The 9,614-nt window shown below is 35.2% G+C and overlaps 1 protein-coding gene across 6 annotated transcripts; it reads right to left on the reverse strand.

Annotated features, from left to right (window-relative positions):
• Nucleotides 1–717: 717 nt before the first annotated feature.
• Nucleotides 718–8,578, reverse strand: LOC105331099 (uncharacterized). 6 transcript variants are annotated; one of them, XM_011433145.4, is made up of 4 exons: nucleotides 8,431–8,578; nucleotides 7,914–8,042; nucleotides 4,485–4,605; nucleotides 718–2,628 (listed from the first exon to the last, which is right to left on the reverse strand). In XM_011433145.4, exons 3-4 carry the CDS (start codon nucleotides 4,602–4,604, stop codon nucleotides 859–861), a joined length of 1,890 nt encoding a protein of 629 aa, XP_011431447.2. In that variant the 5' UTR covers nucleotide 4,605; nucleotides 7,914–8,042; nucleotides 8,431–8,578; the 3' UTR covers nucleotides 718–858. The 6 variants fall into 6 exon arrangements, with proteins under 6 accessions (XP_011431447.2, XP_011431448.2, XP_019924047.2 ...); XM_011433146.4 differs by lacking the exon at nucleotides 7,914–8,042 and having other exon boundaries at nucleotides 8,431–8,448; XM_020068488.3 differs by lacking the exons at nucleotides 7,914–8,042; nucleotides 8,431–8,578 and adding an exon at nucleotides 6,895–7,001.
• Nucleotides 8,579–9,614: the final 1,036 nt, after the last annotated feature.

Raw genomic sequence — 9,614 nt, forward strand, 5'->3', positions numbered from 1 at the left:
TTCAATGATTTCAAAACAGTAAAATTAACAAAAATATAGGCCCTCGCGCGGTTTGTTAAGAGATTAATTGGTCGCTTGATGTTAGATATAATTGACGATCGGTTCGAATTTCCTTGTGTTAAACGATAAAGACGGTTACAAACTTGTTTGTAATGGTTATGGTCTGCATGATACAGAACTGCGTTGTGCAAAATTTAAAGAATTTATTATAACTTGATCTTTTCGGTCTTCCATCATGGTCCTCAAATTTGGATACTATTTATTCACCACCTGTTTCAATCTCTGCAATAATTTGGAAATGTAAGTGAGTAATCTTATAAATTCATTAACACTTTTCCGTATCAATGATGACTCTGTTGACGTCGACCACAGCTCAAAGTATCGTTTTTACCTTATGAACGCTGGAAATTAATTTATGATAACAATTAAATATATGGGAAAATAAAAGTTTATTGAATAAAGTTTATACGACGTTAAGATTATCACTCTGTCACCCCCCCCCTCCCCCCACACCATATAACTTATCCATTAGCATTTGGATAATCTTTTCTTGTGAAAGTTTTCTTAACGAGTTTGCTAAAACATTTTTGTTACATGTACTGCATATTTTTTCCGGTTAAAGTGATATCGTATATCGTTGACATATATTCATATTTCAATAAGCCTGTACTCACAATACACTTATTATACTCTTAAAAAACAACCAAGCTGACTAAAGATATTTAAATAATTTTGTGTTTAATTTTTATTGTTTCTCTTCATAATTTACATTTGTCGATTAAGTTACAATGTATCATGATTTGCAATTTGCAACAGCTTTTAATGATTCTTACGGAAGGAAAAGAAATATCCTAATATCTATTTGCTGTAGCTTAAACTATGTATTGGCATGGTTTGGCGTTTGTCCTCTTTCTTCATGGAGATATTAAAACTCTGATTTTTCTTTCCACCTGGATAAAAATCGTCAACTTTAACTTTTCCAAAAATGTGTTTCATACCCTTCCTCGGTGGAATACCTCTAGAAGTGTCTGGTTTCAGACCAATGCTGACTGGCTCACTCATTGCATTGTGTTTGGCCTGTTGCGGCCGAAGACGAAAGTAAGAAAACACATGGGGGCGACAAATCCTGCTTGCGAAGAAGTGTTCGTCCACTTCTGAAATCTTCTTCAGTTGTTTGTTTTTCACCTCAAGGAGAGCGCGCAAATAGGCATCGCGGTGAATGTTGGGGTCTACCCGTTTTGGTTTTTCTTGTTCTTCGTCCTCCGTCGTTGGAGTCCACATTCGCCCATACTTATGCTCATCGTACAAGATGTCATCCACTCCCGCCATATAATCCTCGTCAGTCTTTCTAATCAACTCCAGGCGCCTCTGTTCATCATTATCATTTTCGTCGTCAAAACGAACTCGTTTGTCATCTAACTCTTCCGATTTGCTTGCTTTGGAACCGCGTCTTGATTTCTGGTGTTTATAACTAGATCCCCGGATGTTTTTTCTTTTGATAGGTTTTCCACATTCAGGACAAATGCCTTGCTTGGATGAAGACCTCGAGTGAATACACCACTTTTCATGGCCACCAACAATATGGCACTCGGAGCACCTAATCGTGGACATATCGACATCTTCACATTGACACCAATGATCAGAATTGTTGATGCGGGCGATTATCATTGATGGCGTCTCCGGTATCCCGAGCGATACATCATCAGAGCTTAATCTCGATTTACTTTTCTCGTGGTCGCGTAGAGAAGAATTCTCTGTGAACGATTTGTTCGTATTATGTCTGCTCTGGGATGATGGAATATCGAATCCGCCACTCGGAACAGAGTCGTACATACCTCGATGGTGATACTTTATGTGGCCAAGTTCATCATCTCTCGGGTATATCATGTCGGCGTCGTCGAGTTTTTGAGAGGAATCTGAAGATCTACGAGATTTCCTTTTCCCCGATTTTTTCTCGAGTCGTTCTCTTGATGCATTAATGCGTTCAATGCTCCCATGTATCGAAGGCAATTTATCGGAATGTTTTGGCTCCGGAATACTTAAATCAGAGGACTTGCTAAACCCTGATTTCGATTTTTGACTTCCACCAATTGGTGGCAATAAGACCTCGCGGTCTGGTGAAGGTTGAATGTCATACTGGGTTTGGTCTTCCTTGTTCCAGTCATCAATATAATTCACAATAATTTCCTCGTGATCTGAGGCACTGTCGCTTTCCATCCACGACAATTCCCCGACTTCAGGAATCCTCTTTCCATTTTCACCGGACACGTTTTCGAAAGCTGCTGGGACACTGTATCGGGAGTTGTCGTACAAGTCATCGTTGTAACGGACGCCATCAAGCACGGACTTATCGAAATATTTCTTCCCATACTTAGACGGGGGCGACCTGGCTCTACGGGTTATCTTGACTCGGAGTCCACCCATGGGTTGTATCGGTTCCGAGTTGGTCGGCGATGGTCCTTTACCGTCGTCAATGATGACCGTAGGAAATGGTGTTTTGGGCATGTGCTCACATTGAGAGAAAAATCCCTTGCTGAAGAGGTAGCCATGAGGGGTTTTATATTTTCCCTCTGGGTCAAGACGACTGCAGACATAACAAAATCCATTTGGGAGAGGCTTTCTCCGAATCTAAAAAATAAGAATTAAAACTTTACAACTCTAAGCTTGCCTATCTTTTTCAAAAAATATGATTTTAACTTGTCACCAAAACATACTTGTTTTTCAGGTCGTATACCGTATCCATGCACTGTAACGTTTTTCAGCGGCTTAAAATGAATTTTTTCTCCAATAACCATTTCTAATCACTACTACTTTTTTTCTAAAATCTCATTTGATTGACACACCTTAACATCCGAGCAAACAGTATAAGATCCCTATACTTAGGAAAACAATTTGAAGGCCAATGGCAACAGCAGCACCTTAATGAACAGCTAATGACAAAGCTATATTAACACTCAATCACTAACCGTCGCTTGACTGGTCTAAAATAATGCCAACTGTCGACGAATCGGAAGGACACTAAAGGTGAGTTCATTAAGGATCCATTTATAGATGTATATTAAAGTAGACTAGATAGATCAGAGGAGAATTATCACCATCAGAAACAATGCAGTCTCCTAACTTTCCATCATTTAAGCGCTCACTTGGGTAGGATTGTTTACTCTAACTGTTCTAGAGATGAGGTTTTCCCCTAGGGGAACCCTTAGGAGAAGAATAATAGAGGAAGGCAGTGTTTGTATGTAACACTTCTTATCATCTTCACATCATTACAGCCTATTTTTAAAAAAAAATTAAATTCTAACTTCAATATGAGGGTGTGGAGAAGGGCAGGCATTGTGTGACAATATAAAGGACACGGTATTGTCGGCGATCGGATTGTTCGCCGGATTAAAGTCTCCCAAATCAGATAGGAGATACCAACAACAAACTCAAAATGTATCTGTTTAAAAAACCTTCAGAATTGCTTAACATTAGACAAAGGGGCTTGCACTGGAACTAAGTCCAACAGAGACGATCAACGAATTCAATACAATAAGAGGCATGTTTCAATCCACATTTTGATTGATAGAGCTGGGAACCTTGTTTGCCTGTCAAAGATCAGCTGAAAAAATATGTTTATACACATTTGGTCCTCTTTCTTTGGATCAAGATAGTATGGAGTCTTTTAAACGATTAGAAAATTTCAGTTACACACATGTAAGGAAGGGGGGGGGGGGGGTGTGTTTGGGACCTTCATATACCTATGATAAAAAAAAAGATTCTCTAAAAACTTTTAACGTTAAATATTCTAAATACATGTACATGTGCCAAGTCCGGTTTTTTAAAAATCTTAACTACTGCATGAATAAAAGAGAATTTAAGTTTTAAATTATCGATTGTTTGTTAGGTGACGTTAATTACCGATTGATGAAATGAAATGTTTGCTATTTGGTATTGGACCCTTTCCATAGTTTAATTTACACGTAAGGAAAATTCCACTTAATGTCCATTTAATGTCCAACGTATTTAAAATTTAGCTACTCTTCGACACGCACATGAAAAAAAAGGTTTACTCGCAAAGGAGCATAATTATTTTTAGTTTAGTTTGTTTTGTTCGGAAAGATTCAATTGACTTCAATATTTAAAAAAAATAAGCCTAAAATTTATTGTCTCTCGTGCATTTCAGGTCAATAAGGATTTTAATTTAAAAAAATGCTTTTAACAAAATAATAAAATAAATGTATCTCCTTTTTTCAATATCATTAAAAGTATTTATGAATTGATAAAAGTGTTTGGTTTTTTTTTAAGATCTTTTATACATTATATAAGTAAATATCCATCATACAGTTTTTCATGTGTTTGTTTTCGTATATTCGATTAAGTAGAGGATGAAGAATCATGTTAATAAGATCCTTCTGACGGATATACAATTTCCACAACTACTTTCTTCCCTTGATTTTATTACTGCTTCCCAAGGCATAACTGTTTAGTTGACCAATACTCACAGGGTAGTGTTGAAGATTCAAGTGATCATTCGGATTTTCTGGATTGGAAAGCAAACCTTTTAGTCTGCGTTGGTTTTTCCTGATTTTTACGAGGTCCAAAGGAACAGACGAGAATCCCATGCTGAAAATAAATGTCAAAACAAATAAATGGTTTTACCTCTTTTTCTTTGTATCTAGCTGCGAGCAGGTTCACCACTTCATCCCATCGCATAGACGACAAAATACGAGTGTTCTGTCGAAGATTCCCTGGTAAGTCAAATTTTAACATATTTAAAGACTTATTCCAATCTCCAAAAAATAGGAAATTCCTTCACTACGTTCAAATGTTAACGTATTTTCTTTCTTCAAAGTTCAAATGGTTTCGAAATGGTCGGCTTCCCTAACATCGGAAGGCAAAAGTTAAACCAGCGTAGTGGCGAAAAGCAATGAAATGTCTGTTTTTTAACTCTATGAGTTGGTCCACTATGGATTTAACTGGATCCCGAAGGTTATCATTTATAATAAGCTATCGACAGTTCGAATGTCTCAACAAAATCCAGTATCGTGGTGAATGAAAAATTCTGTCCCTTATCTTTTATGTTAAAATCCAATTAAAATCTCTCTGAACAAACTAAAATCTAATCAGTCGATACTGATTGATCGTTTCCAAATAATCGAATATCTTGTAAAAAAAAAAAAAGTCAAATTCGTTTCACAATTTTTTCAAACAGAAATAGTAGCATGCATTTGAATGCAGCGAACAACAAACACATCCAATCGCTTGTAATTGAAGATTTACACCAAAAATCGTATATTTATACACTTCCGAGAACAATAATAAAACAGCCGACGTGATCAAAATATGGTATGCACCCGAGTCGACGGCGAAGGATAATATTGTCTTAAATCATATTTTTCTTATCTTTTCCGTGCCCTATTCTAGATAGGTCTATAAACACCAAAGTTAACCAATGACCCGAGTGTGACATGCCATCCGACTCAACAATGATACCAATTATTTAAATATTATCGGGTGTCTCATCCGGTTTGATATCACGTGCCATTGAGGACATTATAGACAGTCTGTTTTGGATAGTGATCAAATCAAGAATCCGAATCAACAGGAAAATATTTTGATTACGCCTTAAGAGTCCACATCAACATGTTTATTAAAAATGTAATTCTTGTGTGTTTACCTCAATCAATCGATATGTCCGTTTAATTTTGATGAAGAAAAAAATCTCGTTCGTGTAGATACCCCTACTAAATTGATTCATATTTTCTTTGTATATTGATATTTCCTGTAACTACTGTAAATTATTACTAGATGTCAATATTTGCTCCATTTGCTTCCGAGAGCAAACTATGGCCTCCAATCATGCGAGATAGTTATCAATACTTGTGTCTATTGAACAATATTTCACATTTCCTCCACTGCTGCGAAATCTGAAAATGCGCCATTGTGAGATTGGAGTTTGGTCAACATCTCGAGGGGCTTGCTAATTCTTAATTACACACTGCCTCATTACATCAGGTTTAAGAGACAAAGAAGTACCCATACTCAGGAATTAGGTGAAATCGATCCGCTTCGGTCTCTATACACGGCTAGGATTTAAGTCTGACATGCCAGGTATAAAATTGACAGGCAGTTATAAAAAGATATTTTCAAGAGTACAAACTGAAAAAGCAACTATTGCTGGGATACACACGAAGTGTAATTAGAGAAGTCTACAATGTAGATCTGTCCATTTGATTGACATCTTATTGTAAATCAAAATATTGCAGATATCAAAATGCAATTTTAGCGATTTAAAAAAACCCAACTCTGCCATGAATAGCTTCGAAATCAGAGTAAGCTTTGGATCACTGTTTTCTTTCATATACTTGAACAACACAGAATAAAAGATTTGTGTAATCTCTGCAAACGTTCCCTATCATATAAATTGCTCTTCTCTTTGCTCATTCTAAACAGAATTGCAATATACCCGGAGGAATAAATGTTGCAATCGTTTTGAGCCCTTGCTTTGTGATTTTGATACAAAGTCTGGAGAAAAATAAAGCGGTTTTGTATCTCATAATATTTGCAACATCTCACACAGATAGAGTAGGAACGAATCAATTGGGAACTGTTCGTACATTTTCCTAACCTCAATTAAACCCTCTTTTCAAAAAAAGGTAGTTTTCGTGAATTTGTACATGTATGGAGACCAGAATGGTTAAGATGGTATTGTGTTTAGTTTATCGGTGACTTTAACACGTACCTTCTGAAGAATTTATGATAGAGTTAAAATACCACTGTGCAAGAATTACAATACACAAGAATGTAAGCGTAACTTGATTTCCAAATTGGCTTTCGGGTTTAATTCAAAGGCGGGGTATTACTTTCATGTATTTATATAATCAAACTGCAAATCCTCATTATTTTTCTTACCTTAATTTTAATTAATAATGTCCTCAATATATTATTGTTAACCCCATCATCCCATATTCCTCGGACATTGAATAAAATATACAGGTATTTTGCACTTTACTTAATACTTTAGCAACGCACTAATATAAAATGGCTGAGACCCCAACAGTTATTTTTAAAATTTCTTTGTTTTCCCTATCGTTTATTCTATCAGCATGGAAAGAAATTTCCCTTCCGTATATTCTTCTTTTGTCATACTTAATTGCCCGTTCATGTATCACTTTTCATATTCGCATTTAAATGACCGATAAAAATTCTTCTACTGTACAATGCCATTGAAAATTAATTTCAAAAGAACACATGCACAAAAAGTCGCGCTCCAAAATGTTTAGAACATGGTAACAATATTCTTCTGTGTAATAATAGAGGGAGTGTATAGTTATGTTTTTAAAATGACAATCAACTGTTAAAACCACGTTATGTACACATCGGCTTTAAGGTACATGTACACGTACCTACTTAAAAAGCAATCGTCTAGTTTACTTCAAAGTAGATAAGTTAGTTTAATATTTCGTACCTTAACATAATACATCATAATGCATTACATAGGCCTACATGTACTTTTAATAATCCTCGTTAATTCTGATTTAGTGTCGAATATTATTTGATATCACTTACTGAGGTAATATAAGAGGCCAGATGGGGTATTCAATTAAAAGCATGGGTGACACTATGTCTATTTGTATATATAAAGGTTTTAGATATGGACAAATATCTCGATAGAGTGATTGTTTGACAACACTGACCAAAACTGTCGAAATTGTAGGCTAAGTCATGAGAGACAATAATCTTACACAATTCTTTGTATTCGTCATATGTGCAAAAATCATTTAAAAAATTTCAAAATCTAACTTTTTAACAGGAAGTTTATATACAAAAATCAAACATAATAAAACATAGTTAATCTTACAAAGAAAAAAATCAGAACAAAAATGTTCATTTTTAAAAAAAATGGTAGAGCAAATAATAAGAATTCTTACCCAGACCTGGTGATTCGTTGTGAATTATTGAGTTAATCCACGTTAAAGAATAACTCCGCCAGGTATTTTGATTGATCAAATAATTTTCTCGATGCTTAAAATTGGCTTTTCCATATTTGCTGCTATCAACTGGAATGAAAATGAAGGAGATTTTTGTTTAAAATTCTGTGGCCACACTCTAGATTTGTTTATCTTAAGCATATTTTGAAGTAAATTCAATTAAAATCTGCGTTCTCGTTGGAAATAATCAATTTCGATTATAAGTACTAAGCACTTAATCGGTGAAGTTTTTCATCAACAAATTATTAAACTCAATCTGTACTTGTCAAGGGTTATGTGGACATCTTTCAAAGTGATAACGATTTATATTGTCAATGTCAGAAATGTACATTGTAAAACAGTTATCGGCGATTGTATTTTTAAAATCCTGCCCTGTAAAAACTGAAATTCGATAAATAATAAGTTTGCATATTAAATAAAAAACCATAAATTTTGTACAGAAAAGAATAAAACTCACCTTTAATATTGATTTACTCGTAGCTGTGGGATAAACTTATTGAGCAGAGGCTAATAAACACATCAGAAAAGGACGGCCATAAAAAATTACCCCCCAGGCGGGAAAGATTCCCATCAAAACTCAATGGTGTTGATGTGATCTTGTAATATGTTTGTTCAAATTGGTACAAATATTGAAGATAATCTTTCGTGTTAAAATGTCTAACGTAATCTATTATCAAAACTCAAAACTTGGTAGCGCCATAAGTTTTACCAACAGTCTCATTGTTAAAGTTTCAACACCCTTTTGTTATAGTAAAGAGATTACAGGGCCATGTTTTGAATAAGAAGATGTGATATTTTATAACTGTACAAACATTTCATCTAGCTCTTTTACAAAAAATATTAAATAGACTTACTCAAAGCTTTCAATGTGTGTTATTTTTTTCCGCCAGTAATTGTTACTTCGTTCAAAAGTGAACAACTATCTATCTGTACGAAATATTTACAATGATGAAATTTTCGAATAGGATTTTTATTTGCATTTCAACAAAGAAAGAAGCTACTTAAAAAAGATTACTGTAATAAATCAAACACTCAAATCATATAAAGACATGTATATAATCCAAGAGACGAGAGAAGAAAAAAAAATCCCCCTTGACTTGTGATCTTTACATTCAATGAGTGGGTCGCATCACGTAGGTAGGGTTATTTCCCTTCAGCCAATTGCAACGAGACATTTTCTTTTGATTAGACCAAGTGTAGCATATACCCATAAGTTAGCAAACCAGGCCACTAAGCAATAGGAAATCAATCGATGCTTCCTGATTAATTCTCTGACGCTGGTCCGGTTAATTTGCCCCTCTCTCATTAGTAAGTGTATTCGATGTGTTATTGGACCAGACAGAGATATGCTGTAAATCACACAGATTCCATTGTTTTATTACAGAAACATGGGAGCAATCACCGCAATTCCACAGATTCCGTAGGCAAGATTGATTGGGATTTTATCATTCACCCGGCCGCGGAAATATTTCGGACGAAGGAAGATTTCAAGTGGGGGCTTTTTCTGTCACTTTCAGGACAAATATATAAATGGCGCCAGGGCTCAAGTATCGGAGTACCGGACTTAATTAAAAAAAACCCATTGGCGACCAATTTGTTAAGCAAACAACTTATATTATAATGGCAATGTTTGATTATTCA

The sequence above is a fragment of the Magallana gigas genome, chromosome 5, assembly GCF_963853765.1.
Source record: "Magallana gigas chromosome 5, xbMagGiga1.1, whole genome shotgun sequence".
Lineage (NCBI taxonomy): Eukaryota > Metazoa > Mollusca > Bivalvia > Ostreida > Ostreidae > Magallana > Magallana gigas.

Bases quoted from the DNA above. Each gene is read 5' to 3' on its own strand.
- LOC105331099 (XM_011433145.4), bottom strand. From the start codon at position 4,604: ATGGGATTCTCGTCTGTTCCTTTGGACCTCGTAAAAATCAGGAAAAAC. The intron at 2,629-4,484 runs GTGAGTATTGGT...CTTATTTTTTAG, and splicing joins TGAATCTTCAACACTACCCT to ATTCGGAGAAAGCCTCTCCC.